Genomic DNA, 26,591 nt, shown 5'->3' with positions numbered 1-26,591 from the left:
GTAGTATTTAAAGAATCTCTCTTCAGAAAAAAAACTTTGAAGAAAATATGAACAAATTTGAGTGATTTCTGAATTTTAAAGAATGTGATACTTTAGAACTAATTTCTTGAGTGAAATCACAAACCAGCAAATCACCATATTCATTTATATAAAATGTAGTATTGAAATTCTGAATTTTAGAGCAGCTTCTAAAAAGTACTAATTTCTGTACATGAGAGTGTCAATTAGTCAATCATATTTTCTGGAATTTTTATGCCTCAATATAAGTTGGAATTAACTCAGGATAATTCTAGTTCAGATCTAGATAGATGGAGCATAAAAATGGTATGAAAATAGTCTATCAGAATAAAAATGGATGCTGGTTCTTGATTCAGAGAGTAGTGTGAGGACACCTAGGTTTTGCCATGGCTAAAGTCATTTACCGACTTGTTCCTAAATTATATGTGATTTTTAAAATAAGAAAAGCAGCGGTGCTTGGGTGGCTCAGCCATTAAGCATCTGCCTTTGGCTCAGGTCATGATCCCAGGGTCCTGGGATCCAGTCCTGCATCAGGCTACCTGCTCAGTGGGGTGCCTGTTTCTCCCTTTCCCACTCCCTCTGATTGTGTTCCCTCTCTCTCTCTGTCAAATAAATAAATAAAAAGATCTTTAAAATAAGAAAAGCATAACTCACTCTTTCAAACTCCTTAGCCCAAAATCTAACATATAATAGACATTTTTTAAATGTTTGAATTCAAGCCACTGGAGATTTTTGTTTTGTTTTTGCCAGTGGGAAGAGTATTTAAGAAGGGAACTGACATAGTTATAGTTGTATTTTTTTTTTAAGATTTTATTTATTTATTTGACAGAGAGAGATCACAGGTAGATAGAGAGGCAGGCAGAGAGAGAGAGAGGGAAGCAGGCTCCCTGCTGAGCAGAGAGCTCGATGCAGGACTCGATCCCAGGACCTGAGATCATGACCTGAGCTGAAGGCAGCGGCTTAACCCACTGAGCCACCCAGGCGCCCCTATAGTTGTGTTTTGTATTTGAGAAAAATAATCTGGTGATTGTCTGGAGGATGATTTGGAGAAACAAAAAAAACAGAACAGAAAAACCGGGCAGCTGTTTGTTCATTCACTAATGAAGGAATAGTCATAGAGCTCCTACTGCTTGGTATGCACCAAAGAATGAATGAACTGCCAAGATTCTGTGTGATAAGTATAGCCTATAGAAAAAGTTTAGATGAAGAATTATGAAAACCTAATTTAAGAAGTAATTAGGATAAAGAGGAGTAAATATCTTTGTATCTATTTAGACAGAAACAATGAAGGTGTTTGGTGAACTCTATAAAGACCGAAGGCTCGAGTCTCTTACCTGGGTTTCTGACTTGAGGGACCAGTCTAATAGTATAGTTCGAGGTAAGAGTTTAAGTAAGTGTAAAGGAATGATGAGTTGAGCTGTGGTCATATTCTATTAGAAGAGTCTGTGTAAATCCCTGTGGAGAAAACAGTATAAAATTGAAAAGAAGATCTGGTGCTTAGAAGGGATATATGGGCTGAGGATGGATGGCTTTTGAGTTGATCAACAACAACAAAAAGTTGTTGAAGACACAAATACATGCAGAAATTGTTGTTGAAGACACAAATACATGTGGAAATTCCCAGAAGTGGCTTTGCCTGAGTGAGATGAGAGGTGGGCTGAGGCTGGAAGATTATGGACATCAAAAGGTTAAGAGGACACAAAAATGACCCACGAAGAAGACTGGAAACTCATGGCCAGAACTGACGTCAAGAAACCAGGAAAGGGTAGTTGTCTCAGTGAAAATGGTTTCAAGTGCCGGTAATAGAGAAGCTGACTCACCTAGCCCGAAACAATAAGGTAATTTATTGGATCACATAACTAGAATTCCAAAGGTAAAACGGCCTTGGGCGCGGTTGATCCAGGCACTCAGTAATTTCATCAAGAAACCATTTTCTTTTGTCTTCTTTCACTCCGCCATCCAGTCTTGGATTTGCCCTGTCTGTTTCTCCTCTGGTGATAGAATGACGGGTTGTAGAAATCAGGGCTACGTGCTCCCTCATTCACACCCAGCTGAAGAAGCAGTCTGGAAGCTCTCCTAAGAGAGTGAAGAGGAGCTTTGCGCACATCTCCAGCCAACGTGCTCCGTGTATCCCCTGGGCACTGTTAAAATCAAAAACAAACGGAGACCAGCCTTGAAAGTTCCCTGAGCAGACAAAACTAGTTTATTCATACAACAAAGCTTAATTTAGCTTATTCTGCAAGGCTAACTTGACCTGGGTCATTTCTTGATTATGCCTCTGGAAATCATAAGCAACACTTGAACCGTTTCCCAAGGTTGAAATGAGGCGACTGCCGATCAATTCCATACCATTGAAGAGAATTCTAATATTGTCACCAGTCACTGTGAAGAACACGCAGTCACTGCTTTCTCACTAGATACGCTTCTTTGTAACAATATACCCCTCAGCCTCACTCCAGGTGTTGATTTGGGTGCTCCCAGTTTGCAGACTGTCTTTCTTGTGTGTCTTAGTTTACTACTTCAGTGATTCATTGGCTTTTACTTTGGCTCCTTCTGAACTCTTGACAGCACAAATATGGTTACCTGACTTAGGATTCCTAAACAGTCATTAACTTGGGAAAAGAATTAGACTGCCATCTCCTGGAGCTGAGTGTGGTTTTAGCTTTCCCCAAGGCACTACGCGTTGTTGGTGAGGAATGGATACCAGAACACAAATGGAGACTTTTTTTTTTAGGTAAAAGGAAATGGCAAATGGAGAAGCCATAACCCGGCAACAGGACCACGCTGCACGTATGAAGGAAGCCTAGGAGGCAGAAAGTTTGAAGAGAAGTCATGAACATCATGTAAAGCCAAGGAGGATCAAAGTGAGAGTTGATGAAAAACACACAAAAGCCCATTGGATTTGAAATTAGGAAGTGACGCTAACGACTGCATAGACTATGGATACCGGTTGAAGTAGAGAGAGGGTCATTCAGGTGAGGAGGGGCTAGGAAGCACTGAGGCCAGTGTGAAGACTCTGGATTTTGCAAGGAAGAGTAAGGATAAGAAAGCAGCCGGAGGGGAAAAATAGTAACAGGAAAGTTTTGGGTTTTTTTGTTTGTTTGTTTGTTTGTTTTGTTTGCTTTTTTTTCCCCCAATCATCAATTAAGTGTGTCGAAGTCTAGTCCGTGGCTCCTGATGAGGTTCTGATGCTCTCTTCCAGTGCCGGTTGCATGAATTTTGTTAATTTGTCAAGTCCTAGAGTTCTCGTCACTTTAGAGAGAGAGAAAGAAAGCTCTTTTGTGTTTTGAATCCCACAAAGTTGGTGAATTTCAGAAATGATTTAAAGAAAGAGTGTTATTTCTATTTTAGGGAAATGCTTATGTTTAGGAGAGATTATAAACGTTATACTGCAATGAGGCATCAAAAGGTTTTATTTGGAGCCTAAAAATGGAATATTTTTACTTTTTACCTCCATGCTTGATGCTGTGGTCTCAGTGTCAGTGGCCCCCTAAAATGCACATGTTGAAATCCTAATGCCCAAAGATGGTAGTCTTAGGGTGCAGTGCCTTTGAGAGGTGCTTAAGTCATGAGGGTAGAGTCCTTATGAATGGGGTTAGTGTCCTTAAAAAAAGAGGCTCCCGAGAGATCCCTGGCCCTTCTACCATGAAAGGGCACAGTGGAAAACTGTTAGCCATGAGCCAAGAAGAGAGTCTTTACCAGGGAACTCAAGCCTGCTGGCATCTTGATCTTGGACTTTCCAGCCTCCAGAACTGTGAGAAATAAATTTCTGTTGTTTATCAGCAACCCAGCCTGTAGTATTTTGTTATAGCAGCCTGAACATACCAAGACACTTATTTTGCAAAGAATGCAAGAAAATGTTTAATGTCTGGGAAAACTCTGTTCTTTATTAAAATTATAGAAAGCAATGCCTCTTGCATGCTATGTACTCATTAAGTAATTATTAAATATCTGTACTTCAAATTTAAGGACAATAATAGGGAGATTCTGTCAAACTATCAAATTCTTTATACTTGAACCATATTTTTTTAAATTATTAGATACATGATTCTCAAGAACCAGTAAAATGATGCCACAGAAAACTAGTAATATTGAGCAGTACAATAAAACCTAAGTAACTAGGATTAACTAGGTTAGTCAGGTGAAATTAGTGAGTGATTTAGTCACACATTCACATGCAGTGATTAACTGAACCATCCCTATGTACCTTATACATTTCTCCTGCTGTAGATACAGCAATGAACAAAAACTCCCTGCTCTCATAGAGCATACATTGCAAATGGAGAGAGGATTAACAGACAGGAGCATCTGGGAGGCTCAGTTGGTTAAGCATCTGCCTTCGGCTCAGGTTATGATCCCCAAGTCCTGAGATGGAGCCCTGAGCCGGGCTCCATGGTCAGCGGGCAGCCTGCTTCTCCCTCTGCCCTTCGTCCTGCTCCTGTTCTCACTTTCTCTCTCTCAAATAAGTAAATAAAATCTTTAAAAAAACCCAAACAGATAAATTAATATATTCTGTGTCAGAATATAATATTCTGTGTTATTGAAGTAGAATAAAGCAACATTAACGGGGTAGTAGGCAACATTGGGTGGGGTGGTGTTGCTGTTTTCTAAGGAGAATAGGAAATCCTCTCTGAACAGGAAAAGTCTGAGCAGAGAAACAGGACAAGGAGGATGGCTGGCGGAGCTCTATTCCATGTAAAGGAAATATCCAGTGACAAGGCTTTGCTCTGTGAGACCTGTTGGGCATGTTTGAAGGTCAGCAGTCAGGGTTGGGTAGATGGGCCAGAGGAGCTTCGTGAGTGAGGGGAATCATTGGGAGCCAAGGTCAGAGAGATGGAGAATTGGAGTATCTGTCATGTGAGAAAGGAGGCCTTAGGGCCAGGTGAGGAATTTGGGAACACTCTAAGAGGGATAAGGTATATGGGACACCTGGGTGGCTCCGTCCACTGATCATCTGATTGTTTATTTTGGCTCTGGTCATGATCTTGGGGTTGTGAGATAGAGCCCCGGGACTGGGCTCTGCACTCACTCAGCAGGGAATCTACTTGAGATTCTTTCTCTCTCTCTCTCCTTCTGCCCCGTCCTCTGCTCTTTCTCTCAAATAAATAAATTTTTAAAATGTTAAAAAAAAAAAAATGAAGGGTGGGATGGTAATTAGAAGGTTTTGAAAAGTTTGAGGTGGTTATTGCAAAGCCCTAACTGACATGGGGAAATCAAGCTATTCTGGGGCAAGTATGAAACTGAGAGAGTTAAAAACAAATGTGACTCTTTTTTTCCTTTTTAATACACAATAAAAATAAACTGATGCACCTCCGAAATTTATGCAAGTAATAGAACTGACAGATCTACTCTAGTAAATAGGCAAGATCAATTTGTAGGGGCACTTGGGTGGCTCAGTGAGTTAAAGCCTCTGCCTTCGGCTCAGGTCAGGATCTCAGGGTCCTGGGATCGAGCCCCGCATAGGACTCTCTGCTCAGCAGGGAGCCTGCTTCTCCCTCTCTCTCTGCCTGCCTCTCTGCCTACTTGTGATCTCTCTCTCTCTCTCTCTGTGAAATAAATAAATAAAATCTTTTTTTTTTAAAAAGATCAATTTGTAATTATGAGCACAATAAGTATTCATGTAGAAATAACCAAGTAGACCCTCGTTAACCCTTTGTTAGAAACAACCTGATAGACTGTAGTTAACCCTCGTCATGTATTTTTTTTTAATTTGGTAAACCTTGCTTCATAGCAAGTAGAATAGGAGGCACACCCTCCCCCCTTCACTGACAGATTGCAACAGATTACTGAGGTGAGTGTCCTAGAAATTAATGGCATTATGACACTTTTATTGTAAAGAAATAATTACATCGTAGTGTATTTTTGTCAAGCTTTTAGGAACTGGGCAAGTGCTTTAAATTTAGAACATTGTGTGCTCCCCTTAAATGTGAATGGTTGGAACACATCTAAGTTTATGCAATATTTAAAAACCTTTTTGGCAGTGAGATTCAGGGGATAGCGATCTCAAAGCCGCTCTCATCCTACATTTTATAGGCGAAACAGCAACTTATTTCTGAACTTGGAGGCAGCCACCCATTTTTTTTCCAGGCAGAAGTTACAGAAAGATTTTACTTTGGGGAAAATGAGAAAAGAGTCAGGATGGCACGTGAGCTCAACAAAATATTCAGTATGCTTGATACATTCTGCCAAGATTTTTGTCAAGAGCATTATTCCCCACATCCAGCATTTGCAAAGGACCCAACATTTCCTGAGGGACCTTAATAGATGAGACATTGAATTCCCTGCCGTCAGCATTGCCTTCCACCTGGGAAAAAGACAGCCCTGTAATTGAAACCTAGCATGTGCATTGTCATCCCTCCTGCCTGCCCCTCTGCTGCTTTACAAATTAAAAGATCTCTAAGGCTCAGCCTGCTTTCCAGCTGCCAGCCCTTGGTAGACATGAGGGAGCCAGAAGGGACCAGGTGGAACAGTTTTGAGTTGCACTAAACACACAGCGCAAGGAGGTTGGCCGTAACTTCCCAATGAATATTTATACCAGCCCCATTTCTCATCTTGCTCTTTGGCATGGGTCAGAGTGCTGAGCTCCTGCTGATTTCAAGGGCCCTGCATTGTTTTTGGACCTGCTCCGTGAAGTATTATGTCAGATGAGAAATGGGCCCCGGTTCCTATCACTAAGATGGCTGGTTGACTTTTTTTTTTTTTTAATGGAGACTATCATGTTATAGTGTCATAAGGATGGGGCAGTGAGGGAGTTCCCTGACGTCTCTGGCATTCCTGTTCCTTGAATCAGACACTCAACTTCTGTTTACTATGAAGTGGCACTTTAATTGCTTCTGTTCAGGGCCACACAGTCCTCTGATTTGCGTATTGCTGTATTTTGTTCTTTTTCTTAGGGGGTTTATTTTTGTTTGCTAAGGTCAGGCACTTATCACAGGGCTCCCTCATCATATTTCACATTCTGATCCTTCGTGGCAGGTGCTAACTTCCTTGCGTTCAAAGTGAATGGGTTGAGTAACCTCATAAAGATACAGAATGTCTTGGCGTAAAAGGGAAGAGAGTACGGAATGCCTGTCTATTTCGGGGTTATTTAGAGAGTCCTATAAACCTGAGAAGATATTCAGAAAACCGTCTACACATACACCCATTAACTTTTCCTAGGTAGTAGATCATAGTTTCTGATTCCCAGTCCGTACTTTTATCTAATACAGTGCATACCTTATGTGTATTTTATCATCACATTGCTTACGAGAAATCATTTTTCGTTGTTTCTTCCTAGGACATAAACTATAGACAGTAAAATTCTTGTGGTTTGTTGGCTCTAAAATTACATTCTTAGGTAATTCACTGTAAATAATTAGTAAGAGCTGTGGTCACATGAATCTAGTAGGACTGGGGCACCTGGGTGGCTCAGTGGGTTAAAGCCTCTGCCTTTGGCTCAGGTCATGATCTCAGAGTCCTGGGATCGAGCGCCGCATCGGGCTCTCCACTCAGCGGGGAGCCTGCTTCCCTTCCTCTCTCTCTCTGCCTGCCTCTCTGCCTACTTGTGATCTCTGTCAAATAAATAAAGTCTTAAAAAAAAAAAAAGAATCTAGTAGGAGTTCTCTAAGCAGAAGGCAAGCAGTATAACCTCAGTCTTTTCTGACGGCAGTACCAGAAAAGAGGAGCAAAGACATGTGTTAAACAAAGTACTTATGGAATTCAACAAGGGGCGTGTCAGAGGCTCTTGATATATTTATGAAGGTGGGGGAATGATAGAAAAATACAGACTGAAGGCAAGGACTACTAGTAGCTCAATAATTATTCCCGAGGACTTCATATAAATCTGGAGATACACCTCTAGTGTCCTCTTCAAGATCTGTTTGACATTGGCCCTTCTAACATTTTTACTGGGTTTCGGTATTGAAGGCATGCTAAGAAAGTTTACTGGTGTCATAGCACAAGGGAAAAGTAGGTTGAGCGGCAGAATCAGAATGTAATGGGACAAGCTGAAACAATGGACTTGCTCCAACAAGATGGCATTTAGGAGGAACACACGAAAAGCTTTTTACTTGGGTTCCAAATGCCGACTGCGTGTGTAGTGACTGAGAGAAAACAGGACTGTAAATCCCGACATGGGACAAAGGCTTAAGGGTTTCGTTAGCTGGGTTTCAGCATGTATTAGTACTTTGAAGTGTGGTAGCAAAGCTCATGTACTCTTAGGCTAGGGTGATGGTCCATGGTGAGTTGCACTGCCTCTGCTGTATTTTGTGCCTGTAAAGGCTCTAGTTCAGGGCAGCCCTCTTTGGAGTTTGAAGAGCCGTTATGGGGAAGAAGGTTTCGGCTTGACACATGTCGATGGGTTCAATTTCTTCTAAGACCAAAATTCCATGGAAACCATGTATGGAAAACTTTCTAATAGTAAGAGTGATCTGAAAAGGAACTGAGCTGCCTCTTAAGAAAATAATTTCCGTGTCAATGCAAGTTTTCAAACAGACAAATCAGGCATTTATTGACAGTGTCATGAAATTGATTGTAGTAATAGCTAACATTTATTAAGCTCTACTGTTTGCCAGATTCCATGCAGTGTGTGTGTGTGTGTGTGTGCGCGCGCACACGCGCACGTGTGTATGATCTTATTTAATTTACACAGTAGCCCTCCAATGGATATTATTATCTACATTTTTGAGCCTCAGGTCCAGTGACTGGTAAATGGGCGAGACAGGGTTTAAAACCCAGGTCTGAATCTACTGTGTAGGCTTTTAACACTGCATTCACAACCTCGAGCATAAAATGATATTTTTCCACCTGAGGACATTGAATGTCCTTTGTACCCTGAAATTCCATCATTTTAGTAGGGGACCATCTTTTTTTTTTCCGGGGGGGGGCATCTTTATATATTCATTTTTATCCAGTTTTTCTCAGAAAAAGGAGTTGATGTGTTTCTGGGTATAATTGATGGCATTAGCTGTTTTGATTGTGGTCTTCAGCTTTACTGCTTACTGGAGGGAAATAATTTCCTGCTTCATTAACCATGGTTTGTAACTGATCTAACAGAAACTTGAGTCCTGTACCATTCAAATAATGCTTGGGAATTTTTTTCTTTGTTTACAGATTAATGGGGGGTGGGGCTTTGAAAATTGGCATTTAAAGTTATGCTTCTGTTTTTTGAAAAATACTTACTCGAACTTCTTTGGTGGGGAAACCATGTTTTATCTGGATAATTTGTTAGGATCATAGTGAAGAAGGGGCCAGAGTTGCAGATCTCAAGTCTAGAGCTGCAAGCCCTGGAAAGGGAAGACTGTGGAAGTGTCCAGAGAACAGTGTGTTCATGGCTTTATTTGCTGTTACTCCAGGGCCTGAGGTCACCCTGGCAGACAGGTCACTTGTACTGCAAGCATTCATGCTGGCCCCAGGGACAGGCATGAGGTCACTGGCAAAGAGCGAGAACAGCTCCCATTATGCATGGCCCATTTTCTTGATACTGGTTGCTAGGGGTCTTCTTCCTCCTCCATTTCCGCTTCTCTTTGGTGGAACCTGGTTCTGACCATGTCTGGTAAAATGTGTGAGGGAGGGTCTCCTTTTTAAGACTGTCTGTTCAGGGACACAATGGATCTAGAGCCACTGGAGTGATCCGTACCTCCCAGCCTTACAGCCAGAGGAGAAACTGGCTTCGATTTGCAGCTATGACAGTGGTTTCTTGGATTCTAAACTGAAATGTTTAAGATGGCCTGGCATTGTTACCTGCTGGCTTTTTCCAGACAGTGGGAACTGGTACTCCATAGTGACGTGCCATGACTTTCCTCCGACCTAGGTTGACCAAGTTGCTTTATTTTCTTTTTTCTTCCAGAGTGGCTTTCTGTACACAGGCAGGATGTCTTTCTGTTCACCCCCAACATATGGGTGTACACACACACACGAAACCTTCTACTCATTTGGGAAACCTAACACTGTACATACAGATGTGAAAACTTGCACACACACTCATATCGGAGAACTGATCCCTGTTTCACTCCACCTGTCCTCTTGCTCTCCCCTAGCCTGCAAGCTCGCTGAAGATACCATGTGTATTCCTAGAACAATCTCCAGAACATAATAGATGTTCAAGCGGTGTCTTCTGAACTAGACTACACTTGACTACCTCAGATCACCTCATCTACATTTTTCCTGTTCCTATTTATTATTCATTCATTAGTGCTTACCAAGTAGCCTGCACAATTGTAAGTGTAGCGACTAAAAACAATGAATAAGATAGAACATAATCCCTGTCCTAACAGAGCTGAGACTCATTATTGAAGTGGAGGCTAATGTTGTTATTCCTACTTTGCAGCTAAGGGGAATTAAGACTTATATTAGGAAAGGGAGTGATATGCAAAGCAAAAGCTAAACTCTTTCCTTAAACTCCTTCTGATGGCTAAAATGAAGATTGACTCTGACAGCGAGAGACATAGAGCCATATGCACATGCTGTCCACTTTCTGCAAAGAGAAGAAACTGCTGTGAGAGCGAATGTCCTGGAAAGTATTGGCTGCTTTTGCATTTTTGGGTCATGAAGGATTGATGGACTCTCAGCCAGTATGTGCAAAAGCTGTGACCCATTACCAGGCTCTGTGCAGAAGGAATTACGGTTTCTGAGTTAGAGTAGACTTTGAAATACACAGATACAAACTTTGTTCTTTCTTAGGTTTCAAGAGGATTTTTTTTTTTAGTCTGTTAGAAATAAACTCCATCTATGCTCCAGAAGATTTCCAGAAAAGAACCAAGAAACTAGTTCCATGTAGCCTGCAATTCTTAATTTTTAAGTGAGTTTTGTGCTTATGGGTGAGTTCATTTTTTATATTTCCCCGACTAATGCTAGTATTCATATGGCCTTATGACATAAGGACCACTAAAAGGGGGTTGAAACAGGCTTCTCAGGTAGAAAAGGGGGTCACCTTTAAATATGGTAATAACTAGGGCGCCTGGGTGGCTCAGTTGGTTAAGCAACTGCCTTCAGCTCAGGTCATGGTCCCAGAGTCCTGGGTTCGAGTCCCACATCGGGCTCCCAGCTCCATGGGGAGTCTGCTTCTCCCTCTGACCACCCCTCTCGTGCTCTCTCTCTCACTCTCTCTCAAAATAAATAAATAAAACTCTTTAAATATGATAATAACTATAGATTTGGCAGAGTAGATACTTACACTGACTTTAAGAATTTTTTGAAAACTATACAAAATGTTTTATTGCAGGATTCTGCATTCCTGATTGTGTTTTCACAGTGTGACAGAATTAAAGTCACTTTAAAAAATGGGAAACATACAATGTGTGACAGAAAGAACCTGGACTCTACCCTCAGAAAGACATGAGTTCAAATTCTGCTGCTGCTACTTTCTACCCACATGGTCTTGGGCATGTTGTGTATCCTCTGTAAGCCTTAGTTGCTTCACCTATAAAGTATAAGAAGTAATATGCAGGGGTGTCTGGGTGACTCAGTGGGTTAAAGCCTCTGCCTTCGGCTCAGGTCATGGTCCCAGCGTCCTGGGATCCAGCCCCGCCATCAGGCTTTCTGCTCCGCAGGGAGCCTGCCTCCTCCTCTTTCTCTCTACCTGCCTCTCTGCCTACTTGTGATCTCTCTGTCAAGTAAATAAATAAAATCTTAAAAAAAAAAAGAAGTAATATACATGTAAGTGTGTTACTGAATAGATGAATTTTATTCAGTAACATATTCATATATAGAATCTATATGAAGTACCAGGCATAGAATGTGTCAGACTATGTGTACGCAGTGAAAACTGGTACCGTTAATCATTTTCTGTTGTGGAAGTCTATGGTAAATTTTATATCTCGTATATTCTATTTCGTATAAAATAGACTTAAAAAGAATCTGAAGTTTCAGAATTCAATTAATTACAGAACATGCAGAAGGAAGTACAGGAATATTCTTGCTGAATACTTTGTGGTCGTAATGTGTGTCTATTCTCAAAAGGCCCTTATAAAATTTTAAGAAAGATCAACCCACTGAAGTGAATTCAAGCAAAGGGGACTTACTGTAAAGATTCAGATCATTGCATTTTGGTTTCCTGGAAATTGGAATGTAAAATACCAAGGCTGTTTTTGTTTTGTTTTACGGGAGGAACATGGTTTTACTCCTCTCTTCAGTGTATGCTCCATGTTTTCATTCCTGACTAATTTTCCTTGCTTCTTCATCTTGTATGTGGTCTAAACTGGCTGAGCCCATACACGACCTTGCAGCTTTAGTATTACTACCAAATGCTTCCTCCAGAATCCCTTTGAAATCAGCGAAATCCAGTTAATAGTTTCTGAGAAAAGTTGCCATATTCTGAGTTCACATTGATTTCTGTCTGTTTCATTCAGTGAACATTTAATGTACTTTAATTTTCTTTGCCCAAGATCTGCCTTCTCATTTGGATCCTAAACTCCTGGACACTAGGGACATGTTTTCTTCACTCAGGAATCCTAACAGCTGTGACAGTACTTTGCATGTAATAAGCAATCATTATTTTTTTTGATCGATTACATTAAAAATATTTGGGGGGCACTTGGGTGGCTCAGTGGGTTAAAACCTCTGCCTTCAGCTTCAGGGTCCTGGGATCAAGCCCCGCATCGGTCTCTCTGCTCAGCGGGAAGCCTGCTTCCCTTCCTCTCTCTCTGCCTGCCTCTCTGCCTACTTGTGATCTCTGTCTGTCAAATAAATAAATAAAAATCTTTAAAAAAAAATGAGGGCAGGTCCAGTGGGAGATAATACAGTTATGAGCATTCATTACTCACTATAATTCAGCTTGTTACCAGGAGTGTGCTACAGATAACAGTTTTTTGGGGGGGAGGGGGAATACTACTATTTCCCTCTTTTTTTATTCTGGTTGCTATAAAGTTTTTCTATTTTTTGCTATTTTTGGAATTTGACTACAATATGCCTAGGTATGGTTTTCTTTTCCCTTTCCTCATTTGTTGTTCATTGTATTTCAAGGATCTATGGGTTGGTGCTTCATCACATTTGGAAAAATATGTGCCGTTACTTATTCCAATATTATTCTGTCTCACTCTTTTGCTTTCTGATAATATTACACAAGTTACTTATACTCAATTTAATTTCCCCACCTCCTGTTTTTGTCTTGCTGTTCCAGTTTGAGTAGTTTCTAATGGCCCAGTTCAGACTTACTGATTCTGTCTTTTGCAGTGTTTAATCTGCTGTTAAATCCATACAAAGAATATTTCTATTTAATATATTATAATTTTTGTTCTAGAATTTTCATTTTTTTAGAGTTTCTGTTTCTTTTCTATATGCAATACATATATATAATATATACATATTATATGCATATGTGTATTGTATGTATGTATTTTTTTTTCACTGTGGCATCCAGTTTCTATTCACAAAGAAAAACCTCCAGTCCATCTTTTAATTTTTTTTGAAAAATTCCTGACATTACAGAACTAAACTGAAATGTATTAATATTCCACTCTTACATTTCCATGAAAAACAGAAAAAAAAAAATTCATGAGCCAAAAAAAAGGAGGGTGATAAGCTTATAAAACTAAATATGGAGCTCAGCATTAACAGCTGAACAGAGAAAGGAATTAAAACGCTTTAATTAAAAAATCACGAGTGGATGATAAAGTGTGTAGAAACTGAAAATTTACAAACTATTTAAAACCTGGAATCGCTGACTGTTCAGAAACTACACAGATGGATCATGGGTGGTGGTGAACAGCAGAAAGGGATTATGGATGAATCTGCATTGTTCTAGCTGCTCCCCATGCCACCCGTCTTCAAGGAAAGCCTGACATTGATTAGGTATTGAGCCAGGCTAATGCTGGCAGCAGATCCAGTGATGGTAACCTGCCTATCAGTAGATCCTTCCACTGGGTTCACAATTTTGATCTGCGCCCTAGATATCTGACGGATCTCATTGATTTTGGCACCTTGATGCCGGATTATGCAGCCAATCAAATCATTTGGAATGATGAGTTCATGAGAAGCAGTCTGAGCAGATGCATCCAAACCTGAACTGAATCCGGTGTTGCCATGTGTCATGGGAAAATGAGACTGTTGCATTGCCAACTGGTGCAGCTTGGTCAAATCTGGCTGTGGAATGGCATACTGTCCTTGAATGGTATAGGCCCCTAGAGGTGGTCCCTCCAGGTCAGGGTTGAGGGACATGGACGGGGTGGTGTGGGGAAAGCTCACACTGTTGTTGCTTGTGCTGTACCTGTCCTGACCACCTGCAAAGATGACTGGAGAACTGGACGGCTTGGGCCGGTATGGGATGATCACGCCCTTCGGGGGGACTGGGAGAGAGTCTCCAACATGACCACGCAGATCTTTTCCACACACTCAATGATGGATTGCGGAATGCCAGCAATAGTGATGGCCCGCTCAGTTGAGTTGGGGAACATATCCCCTGCCACCTGGACCTGAGCCCCTGTACTCTCTCGTATTTCCTTGATCTTGCAACCACCTATATATATAAATATATATACCACATATGTATGTATATATGTGACACACACACACACATCTTCTGTGGGCATGTATCTTCCTGTAAGTTATTTCATATATTCACAATAATTTTTAAATCCTTGTCTAATAATTCTCAAACCTGGGTCATATACAGGTCTGCTTCTGTTTACTGTGTTTTCTCTTTACAGGAGCTTTTTATTAGGTATCAAAATATTTGTGATATTTTGAATGTTCAGTAGAACATTCAGTAGAGCCTGAAGCATACTATTTGTTTTGTTGTGTTTATTTCCTGAAAAGTCTAAATCCTTTTCTCTGGCTGGCAGCTAAGGTGAGGGTCTGAGCATTCAGATTCCTCTTAAGAGTTGAGCAAGAGGGGAACTTCCAATTACTGAACAACCATCATTTTTATATTTCAGTTTTTTGAATTGGAACAGTATGGACTGAAGTTTCAGATATTTTTGATTCATGTTTTGATTTAGTACTGGCAAGGCCCTTGTACATATAACTTGGTAAATTCATTCATTCATTTTAGTATTTTTTGTTGTTTTGTTTTTATGGATTTCTCATTTTTTCTGTGTAAATAATTATGTTATCTGTGAATTAACAGAATTTTTTCTTTCTAAACTTGCCTTGTTTATTTATTTATTTATTTTCGTCCTCTTGTATTGGCTAAGATTACCAGTAAAATATATTAAAATGGGAAAAACAGATATTCTTGCCTTGGTTCTGATCTTAGGGAGAAGTAATTCAGTATTTCATCATTAAATATGATATAAGCTATATATTTTTTGAGAATGATCTTTATCATATATGAGGGAAATATTGCTTTTCTGCTGGCTGAGAGTTTCCATCATGAATGGATGATGAATATTATTAAATGGTTTTTTGTACTCATTGAAATAATATTCTGTTAATATATTGAATTGCACTGTTTGATTTTCAAATTTTTTTTTAAATTTTCAAATGTTAAATAAACTTTGCATTTTGGAGAGAAAGCACACTTAGTCATGATACAGTGGTTATTTTATTGCTGAATTTCACTTGATATTATTTTGTTAAATTTTTTCATCTATGTTCATGAGAAGTATAGATCCAGAGTTGTTTTGTTGTTTTTTTTTTTTTTTTTGTCTTTGTCAGGTTTCAGATGAGAATAATCCTTTTCTTATACAATGCAGTAAATGTGTTTCCTCCTACCTTTTTAAAAGATAATTTATAAAAACTTTATTTTTCTTTTTTTATTAGAATTCACTAAGAAAACTATATGACCCTGGAATTACTGTTGTTGTTTTTTGTTTGTTGTGGTTTTTTTTGGAAGGGGGAGTGTTTAATTACTAATTCAGTTTCTTTAATTTGATATAGAACTATTGAAATTTCCTATTTTTTATTGGATTGGTTTTATAGGTTATGTCTTTTAAGAATTTTGCTGATTTTATCTAAACTAGTGAATGCTGGGGTGCCTGGGTGGCTCAGTGGGTTAAGCCTCTGCCTTTGGCTCAGGTCATGATCCCAGGGTCCTGGATCGAGCTCTGCATCATGCTCTCTGCTCAGCGGGGACCCTGCTTCCCTCTCTCTGTCTCTGCCTGCCTCTCTGCCTACTTGTGATCTCTGTCTGTCAAGTAAATAAATAATATCTTTAAATAAATAAATAAATAAATTAGTGAATGCGTTGGCAAAAGGTTGTTCATAATATTTTCTTATTATCTTTTTAAATATTTTTAGTGTCTCTAATGGTTATCTTTTGGATTTGTAAATTGTCTCTATTATAGATTTTTCTCTTTCAATGATTTAGGCTCTTTTTTTCTCTTCCTTTTATTTACTTGGGGTTTAATATGTTTTTCTTTAGTTTATTAGGGTAGAAATTTAGTCACAGATTTCAAAACCTCTCCTTTTCTAATATAATCTTTTAAAGATATAAATTCTCATTAGCCACTGCTTTATTCGCATATCACAAATTCTGATTTGAAGTCATTTTTTAAATTGTTTTAAGGATTTTATTTTTTGATCAGTTAAAGTTCATAACACAGCTGAGAGGAAGGTACAGAGATTTCCTATATACCCTCTGTTCCAATGCATGTATAGCCTCTTCCATTATTATTACTCACCAGAATGGTGCATTTGTTACCAAGAATGACCCTACACTGACTCATCATCCTATCTGTAAGTCCATAGTTTATTTTAGGGTTAACGTTTGGTATCGTATATGCAATGGATTTGAACAATGTATAATGACACGTATCTTTAATTATAATATCATACAGAATATGTTCACAGCCCTAAAAATTTTGCTTACTCTGATTTATCCCTCCCTCCTCTCTACCCTAGCAAGATAGTTTTGCTTTTCTAGAATATCATATAATTAGAATCATACAGTACATATATATGGTTTTTCAGATTGGATATTTACTTAGTAATATGCAGTGAAGATTCCTTCATGTCTTTTCATGGCTGGAAAGCTCATTTCCTTTTAATACTGAATAAAGACCCATTGACTCTCTATATTAGAATTTATCCAGTCACCTAGTGAAAAACATCTTAATTGCTTCCAAGTTTTGATGATTATGAATGAAGCTACAATAAATATCTGTGTGCAGATTTTTGTGTGGACATATATTTTCAGTTCCCTTACATAAATATCAAGGAGTGTGACTACTGGATCATATGGTAAGAGTATGTTTAGTTTTTGTTTTTGTTTTTTTTATTTATTTGACAGACAGAGATGACGAGTAGGCAGAGAGAGAGGGGGAAGCAGTCTCCCTGCCGAGCATGGAGCCCGATGTGGGACCCTGGGATATTGACCCGAGCCGAAGGCAGAGGCTTTAACCCACTGAGCCATCCAAGTGCCCCGAGTATGTTTAGTTTTATAAATAACTTCCAGAATGTCTTCCAAAGTGGGTGTGCTCTTTTGCATTCCCACCAGAAATGCAGCAATGTATAGGAGTTCCTGTTGCTCCATATCTTTGCCAGAATTTGATATTGTCAGTATTCCAGCTTTGGACCATTCTAGTAAGTAGTGAAATGTTACCTTATTGTTTTAACTTGCATTTCCTTGATAACAAGTGATGTGGACTATCTTTTTATTTATTTATTTATTTATTTTGTCATCTATACATCTTCTTTGATGAGGTGTCTGTTGAAGTGTTTGACCATTTTTAATCAGGCTGTTTTTCTCTTGTTGAATTTTAAGAGTTCTTTATGTATTTTGGATAACAGTCCTTAATCAGATGTGTCTTTTGCAGACATTTTTTCCAGTTTGTGGTTTGTCTTTGATTCTTTTGACATTGAATTTTGAAGAGAAGTTTTTAATTTTAATGAAGCCCAGCTTACCAGTATTTATTTTTCAAGGATTCTGTCTTTGGTGTTGTATTCAAAACTTACAGTTTTGCATTTTACGTCAGTCTATGATCAATTTTGAATTAGTTTTTGTGAAGGGTATAGGGTCTGTGTCTAGACTTATTTTTTGTGTGTTTGTGTGTGACTAGTTTTTCCAGCACCATTTGTTAGAGAAACTGCCTTTGCTCTACTGTATTCTGTTTGTTACTTTGCCAAAGATCTGTTGACTACATGTGGGGTGATTTGAGGTGTTTCCATTAGTATTTTGCCCTAAGTACTTTCTAAATTCATTGGTGATTTCTACTTTGACTCATAGGTTATTTAGAATTGTGCTGTTTAATCTTCAAGTATTAATGATTATTTCATATATTTTACTATCCTTGCTTTCTAATTTAATTAATTATGGCCAGATACTATACTCTGTAAGGTTTAATTTAAAATGAAATGATGCTTACTTTATGCCCTACCTTACAGTCATCCTGGTAGACATTCCATGCACACTTGAAAATAATGTGTAATCTATAATTATTTGGTGTTAGTATACTCTAACTGTCAACTACAGCATGTTGATGATAGTGTCTACTTTTGCAATTGGTTATTGTGTAAGGAATGTTATAAAATCTCCAAATATGACCATGAACTGCTAGTCGATTTCTTCCTTTAATTCTGTTTAGTTTTTCCTTTATATATTTTGAAGCTCAGTTAGTAAGTACATGCACATCTAAGGTTGTGAAGAATTTATCATTTCTTTCATTTTCTTAATTAATCTCTTTGTATCTGGTAATGTTCTTCATTTTGAGGACCATTTTGTGATATTATAATAGCCCAGACATTTATCTTACATTTATTAATTACATGTCATATTGTTTTCCATTCTTTACTCTGAAACTAGTTGTGCCTTACCACTGCTTAAGTTCCCAGAAAGCAAACTCTAACATAGGGATTTATGTGCCAGGAGTTTATTGGATTGTGCTGCCAGTGGTAATATTTTGGGGGGAATGATGGAAGCATGATTAGACTGAGAGATTTTGATCTTCAGTGCAATTGCGACAAAGGTCCTAGCTGATCTTATGGTGGCTCTAGACTCAAGTGACATTCTGGGTGAGGGTAATACCTTTATACCCCTTCACGGTCAGTCAGTAGGTGAGGGTAAGTCCAGAAAGGGTGTGATTGAGGGCAAAATGACTCTCTTTAGTTGAGACATTTCATGGAAAGGAATTTAGTTGAGAACTGCTAGTTGGTAACACTACCAGCAGCTATAGGAATGAATTTTTCTGGGCAGTATGCCATAGTATCACAGTGTGTCTGTATTTAAAATACTCCTCTTGTAGATCCCTAATAGTTGAGCTGTGGGTTTTTAATACAATCTGACAATCTTTGTCTCTTCATTAAAGTGTTTAGTCCATTGATATTTAGTGTAAACATTGATATGGTTAGGTTTGAGTGTGCTATCTTGCTACGTGTTTTCTGTTTTTCACATATGTTCTTTCTTTCTCTATTCCTGGTTTTTAGGGTTAATCAAACCTTTTAAATGTTTTATTTTTTCTATTGACTTTTTATTATATCTATCAATATTTTTTCTTATTAATATTTAATGATAGTTATTACTTGAAGTATCCTAAATGTCTTCTCCAAGCATAACATAACATCACATTCCAAATGAAAGAACCTTAAAAGAATGTAATTTTGGGGGCACCTGGGTGGCTCAGTGGGTTATAGCCTCTGCTTTCGGCTCAGGTCATGATCCCAGCATCCTGGGATCGAGCCCTGCATCGGACTCTCTGCTCAGCAGGGAGCCTGCTTCCCTTCCTCTCTCTCAGCCTGCCTCTCTGCCTACTTGTGATCTCTCTCTGTCAAATAAATAAATAAAATCTTTAAAAAAAAAAAAAAAGAATGTAATTTTGTCCCACTATCTTTGTGCTATTGATATATTTTGCTCCTGTGCTATATTATAAATCACATAATGCGGTGTTGTGGGATTTTCTTGTTTGTTTGATTGCTTTTTTTTTTTTTTTTTTTTTTGCTTCATTTGGCAGTCTTTCATGAATTAAAAAAAAAAATAGATAACCTTTGTATTTACCTATATATTTACATTTCTGTCACTCTTCATTCCTCCCCCTAGTTCTGAGTTTTTAATCTGGTATCCTTTCTTTTAACAGAAGGTCTTCTTTCAATATTTTTTATAGGATAGCTTATTGGTGATAAGTTCTCTCAATTTTTATTTATTTCATGTGTTTTCCTTCTTTTATTGAAACATGTATGGCTTCTTTGGACTACTATAAAATTCTGCTTTTTTAGTGTCTGTTTCCAAAGAGGGTCACCCTTTCAAGAGTCTCGGTTTTATTTAGGTTCTCAATTCTAGCATATTCCCTGAAATAGGCTTATGTAAAACTGTCTATTCCTAAGTAGATATTAAAGGTGTAACAACTCTAGCCCTCAGTCCTTAAAGTCAGTTTTCAGCCCTGGATCCACAAGGTCAGCTGAAAGTTTCTGTTCTAACTTTTGAGTTAGAACTTCTAGCTATTGATTTCTTTGTCATTGGTGGCTAAAGACATCAAATTTTAGGGGTTAAATATTTTCAGCATTTCTACATGTTTATAGTAGAGATGGTCAATGTAGGGGGGAGGGTATCCCTATCAACTTAAACAGCTAAGATGACAGAATATTTCTTCCATACTTTATTATACAGAATAGTTACAGGATTATTATGAAGCTCAACTACCCTGGAAGCTATATTTATTTATTAATCTTTAATGGACTGTCATGTTCATCTGGTTAACAAAGAAGTCTTAAGTATTGGTCTCCATTCTTACTGTGAGATCACATGTGCGCTCAATAAAAAAATATATATCGTTTTTTAAGAAATCATTGCTAAGATTTCAGCTTTTGCTCTGCTGCTTCCTGCTCCAGCAGGTCTATGGAAATGCAGGACCTTGCAAGTCCTCATCCTCTTGTTGGAAGTGGTGATACTCCTGGTAGCTCCAAACTGGAGAAGGCTAATCTCAGCAGCACATCTGTTACCACAAATGGAACAGGAGGTAAGTGTACCACCCCGGAGTTACCCAGAATCACATTTCAGTGTTTGCTATAATTTCATATGTTAGGGATCTGCTAATAAATAAATCCTTATCAGCAATAACATAATCCGCATTATGTCTGGGGATCATATGGCTAATAGACTGTTATTCTGCTGATTTTCTTAAAACTTTTGCACCTCCTCTGTACCTGGAAAAATTCAGAAAAAGTAGATATCCCTGAACAACATTTTAAAGACTTTTAGCAAAGCTTCTTTTTTGTATTTGCTCTAGGAAATATTTCAAAACAGAAATGTAGAAAACGTTGCCAAAAGGATTTACACTCTGATCTTGTATGTGTGTATGAAAGAGAGAGAGAGAGAGAGAAATTATACTAGTTTTTGGTTTTATTTTGAATTGCAGGAGAAAGGCTACCCCAAATTTTTCTTTAAAACATTTTTTCTTAAGAGGTTTGAGAATAGAAAAATATTTATGTCTGCTGCACTCTCTTTTCAAGGAGATTAATACCTGATGTATTTAAAGTGGGAATTAAAGTTTTTTCAGATACTTTCTCATTTGATTAGCCTATAATCATTCCATAGCATATGGTAACAATAACAGTTTTTTCAAATATTCTGCCCTACTGATTTTATAATATGTATTCAGCCATCAAAAGATCTGGTCTGATTTTTGCATCAGAATATATATATACACATCACATATCTATATATATGATATATATATACACACACGTGTAAACTACTTTTTAAATTATTCATCATTTTGAAGTTTTATGTTTTAGTCATTAGAGAAGACGTATATGCATTTGTTTAATTTATAAACTAATAATATTATTAGATAATAGCCATATGATATTTATAGATGATTTATAGATAGATGATTTGCCACATCATATTTTCTTTTAAAATTTCAATAAGTATTTATGAAATTGACACACCTCTTCCCATTTATTTTAAAATAACTATGCAGTCTAAACTTTTTTCTGTAAAATTGCCTGTATTTAATAATGTTTTACACCAAACCCTTTGTAGATTAACATTTCCTTGTTTATGATGTTTATTTGTCTCTAACATGCATCTATGATTTTAGCTAATTAATTATAGGAGTGCAAATTTGTAAGATTGTTTAGTGATGATTTCTGGTATAAGGACATTTAGATTTAAACTTTAACTTGGGTACATGTAATAAGATTTTTAAAACCTCTGGAATCAAACCTTGGAGTTTCACTAATCATCATGTATATGTATTTAACGGAACTAAAACAGACCTGCTAAGCTAAAGGGTAAAAATCATACAGTGCAGTTATGATTTTAGCTAAAAGGTCAGGCACCAGTGCAGGTATTGAAGACTATTCCTGCACACTGAGCAGGCATTCGGACAATGATCCCTTATACTGTTCCTGTTCTCAGGGGACAACATGACTGTTTTAAACACTGCAGACTGGTTGCTGAGTTGCAATACCCCCTCTTCCGCAACAAGTATGAGAGATGATGGTACACTGCATGTGTTTGGGTGTGTTGGTATTACCCTTCTGGTTTGCTTTCTGTGGCTCTTTCTGTTTGCATTTCCTTTTCTGTGTTAAGTACTTGTAACAAGGAGAAATAAACATGACTTTTTGTTGCTTATAGATAATAGTTGACTATGTTTTTTCCTTACCCACTAGTATTCTAATCTTAGATTCCTTAAACCAGTGGTATTTTTTCTTACATTGGTTTATAATGTTGCACCAACAGATGCTTCTGTTGTTTTTCTAACTACATATCATCTAAGTGCTTAATAGAGCACAGCAGTACTAGCTCTAAGAGTGGGTGAACCAGATTGCACAGACATACAAACTCGGTCATCCCCGTACCCTACAGACTGTCTTCATTGAAATTCCTAACATGGCAAAGAGATATCTGTGATTTTAAATACTTCAATAAATAATCCAGTTAAAGTGCCTAAAATAACATAAACATTTAAAATTCCATCATTTAAAGAATTATCAGTGTGAAAGCTACACATTTAAAATTATAAATCAGTATTAACCCTTAAAATACTTTGAACTATAATTACTGCATTCATATATATAAAACATGTAAAAGTATAAACGAACTTTTTTTTTAAAAGAACTATTTAGTTATTAGAAAGAGAGTGGGTGGAGGGGCAGAAGGAGAGGGAAAGAGATTCTTCAAGAAGACTCCTCGTTAAGCACAGAGCCTGACAATGGGGCTCAATCCCAGGACCCTGAGATGGTGACATGAACTGAAACCAAGAGGCACACACTCAATGAATGAGCCACCCAGGCACCCCATGACATTTTTCTTTTTCTAAATCAAAAGTTAATGTACTACCAAAATAAAAAAATAAAAACAAGACTATAACACTAACATGGAATCACCCAATAGTAAAATTAAAAAGAAGACCTCCCTACCTGTTGGAAATGTGCATTACAAAAGAGTAGTTAGGATAGGCAGTTTAGCCGGATCTCTGTATCTGATTAATTAAAATATATGACCAGTGAGTGAAAAATAATTCCATTATATCCATTATTTATTTTTTAAAAATAATTTTAACTTGAAATGTTTTTCAGTTCCACCTTGAAATACACATTTTATACTTAAAAATCTGTTGCAAGAATTTAGTTTCTCTTAATTCTAACTTGGAGGTCTTTTTCTATAAAGAGCTGGATAGTAAGTATTTTATTCTTTATAGGACATACCATGTCTGTCTCATCTACTCCACCCTGCCACCCTAACTCAAAAGCAGTCATAGTCAATGCATAAATGAATGAGATTCATCAGGTTCCAATAAAACCCAGTATTTAAATTTCATAGTTATCACAACACAAAATATTCTAGTTTTGATCTTTTTTTAAAAAAACATTTCATTTGTGAAAAACATTCTTAGCTCACTGGCTATTGTTCTGTTTTCAGATATTCATGTAACATGGGCAGTTTTACCGTATTGAATATGTACAGTGTTTAGATGAATCTCAACCAGATATATTTTTCTAAGTGTTAAGTATCAGATTTTCCTAGTTCTTAGTGTTAATGTTAAGAGTCATGTGGCCATGTGGGAAGAACAAAGAATTGTGTGTCAGGAGGAACACACTTACTAGCTGTGTTACTTTGGACGAGTCACTTAACCTCTCTGAGCTTTAACCTCTTTCTATAAAAGGAGGAAAATAATATTTCCCTGCCAAAGCTTTTGTTTTAAATTGTATACTAGTGTATACAAATTGTTTGCCAGTAAAAACCAGTATGTTTCTCTTTCTTTAATTAATAATTCAATAGTGACTAGGCAATAGTTTTAAAAGAAAATGAAAACATACATTATATTAAAAGGTTTTCTAATATTTGGACATAAAATATATTTTCCTGCATTTAGAATGCATAAACTGGCCAAAGAAGGCAAGCTTTTAGTAATAAAATGTTAGGTATATTTTGATTGTTAACGATGTAGTCTTGGTGGCTTACTGACATGAAATTTATGAATTTATGAATTTTAATGACTTTGGGGAGTTTATTATATGAGTGTATGTTGGGTATTTATAGCCCAAACTTACGGATTTGGTGCATATCTCTCCCATTGACAATAAACTATTTTATCTTTAATCTTGGGTTTTATTGTGGGAATTGGATCCCTTTATAAAATTATTATAATAAAAGAAAAAAAGCAAAAGCTAATTTAGTGACTTTTGAAAACCTTTCCATTAACTTTGAGATTTTCAAAAGGACTTGAATTATATAGTTTTTCATAATATGAATAAGTTGATAGTGTCCCCTCAATATCTTACTATATTACATTGGTACTCTTAAATATATTACATTATTCTTTGAAGTGATTTAAACTGTTTCAGCACCTTAGAGCTAATTATATAATTACATCTGCAGATTTATATTGGAAAGTAATTTTTCTTTCAAATTTTTGTTGCTTGTAAAACTTAAAATGTAGAACTGTCAATAAAAGTAGAATATATTCAATCATACCCTAGCATATAGGTCAGTGGTTAACAAATTTTTTCTGCAAAGAGTGAGATAATAAATATTTTAGGCTTTGCAGGTTATAAAGGTCTCTGTTTTAGGTATTCAGCTCTGCTGTTGTTCCACAAAAGCAGCCATAGACAATGACCTTGGCTGTGTTCAAATAAAACTGAATCTGTGAACACTGAAATTTGAAATTAACAGAATTTTCACATGTCACAAATATCCTTCTTTAGATATTCTTCAACTGTTGAAAAACTTAAAAGCCATTCATAGCTCACAGGCTATCCAGAAACAGGCCATGGGGAAGATTTGGCATGTGGGATGTAATTTGCTGACCCCCGAGATAGAGCTTATATGTATGCTCTGTATCCTTCATGTATATGCATACTTACGCATATAAATACATGCCAATCGTATGAAAAGTTACAGAAATACATAAGATTTTTATTTGCTTAATGGTGTCAAGATTCACTATTAGCTGTACTTTACAGAAAGACATCTGTTGGAATTGCTTAGGATAGGATCTAAAAGTGGATTTTCACTTTCTCAATTAAAATGTATCAAGTTCCTGTTATATGCCAGGCTCTGTGCTAGGAAATGGGAACCCAGTGACCTATAGAATATGATACTGGCCATCAGGGGACCAAAAGTCTAGCAGAGGGAAACAGACAAGAAAGTAATGAGTGCATAATGTGTTCAAGGTGAGTGCATAGCAGAGGGAGGGAATATTTGATTCTACATGGAGATTAAGAAAATGCTTTAGAGAGAAGGTTTGGGGGAACCTAAATCAGACATTCTGATCAGATTTACAACATTTTCTATATTTAAAATCTATATATCATAAAAAGGAATCTCCCAGAATTTTTATTATGTTTATTATACACATGATTTTTCTTATGCAAAGGGTTTATTTCTGAATGTTTCATGTTCATGAAGTAGAACCATCTACTATCGTGCCTCTATTCTTTTTAGATTCTTTTTTTTTAAATGAAAGCCATAAGCTGCTTTATCAAATTATTTTACAAAAATTATTTTATTTCTGGATATTTAGGAGTGAAAGACACTTGGTGCTCATAGACAGAGTGGATATATTGATTCAGACAAACTAAATCATAGTCTATACTAATTATTAAAAACCGGTAGGCATACTGTGTGCTCCCCTGCAGTGTTACAACTTGTGTCCTTCCTGGTTTAACTCCTCCTGAAACGCTTTGCAGCCCCTGTGCTGTCAGAAGGAGCTACGGGTGACTTTGTGGTTCAGAAAGAAGTATGTTTAGAATTAGCCTACGTCTGTCTTTTAAGTGTACACCACTTTAATCACAGATTTTGGAAGATGAAATGTAAAATGTAAATTACTTGGGTCACCTCTTTCAAGGATTAACTCTGCTAGTACAACGAATGAACATGAACTTTGAATTATTACAATAAACAGACTTTCTTCACAAGTCATTAATGTACATTAACTTTGTACTTGAGTTCCAAAGATACTCTGAACAGACAAGATTAAATTTGCTTTGAAAATATGTGTAGGAGGGTATGGATGAAGGTTGAGGCACAGCTGACCCCAGACAATAATCCTGTACAATTTTGATTTACTCCATAGGTATCGATTATTTTTAAAGGTAAAAAAAAAAATCCAATTATACCAATATATTATAATCAATATATTAAAAATATTTTGACTTTTTTTAAACATCTGTCTCTGTGAAAAAATTCTAATTACAACTATATAACAAGAAATGCTTGTATTTCTTAAATAGTAAGGTACAAAGTGCTATATATAGTTTCTCATCTCACTTTTAGAGAA

At 37.1% G+C, this 26,591-nt stretch overlaps 1 protein-coding gene and 1 pseudogene across 1 annotated transcript in view; one reads left to right on the top strand and one right to left on the bottom strand.

Moving 5' to 3' along the window:
• EYA4 (EYA transcriptional coactivator and phosphatase 4) overlaps positions 1-26,591 on the top strand; it is a 275,490-nt gene that overhangs the window by 185,936 nt on the left and 62,963 nt on the right. The window contains exon 4 of the mRNA XM_046006790.1: positions 20,692-20,819. Coding sequence (XP_045862746.1) covers positions 20,692-20,819 — 128 coding nt within the window. The remainder of the gene's footprint in view (positions 1-20,691; positions 20,820-26,591) is intronic.
• Positions 13,559-17,836, bottom strand: LOC123941535 (annotated as a pseudogene).

The sequence above is a fragment of the Meles meles genome, chromosome 5, assembly GCF_922984935.1.
Source record: "Meles meles chromosome 5, mMelMel3.1 paternal haplotype, whole genome shotgun sequence".
NCBI classification, from domain to species: Eukaryota; Metazoa; Chordata; class Mammalia; order Carnivora; family Mustelidae; genus Meles; species Meles meles.
This window is presented reverse-complemented; position numbering and strand designations above follow the sequence as displayed.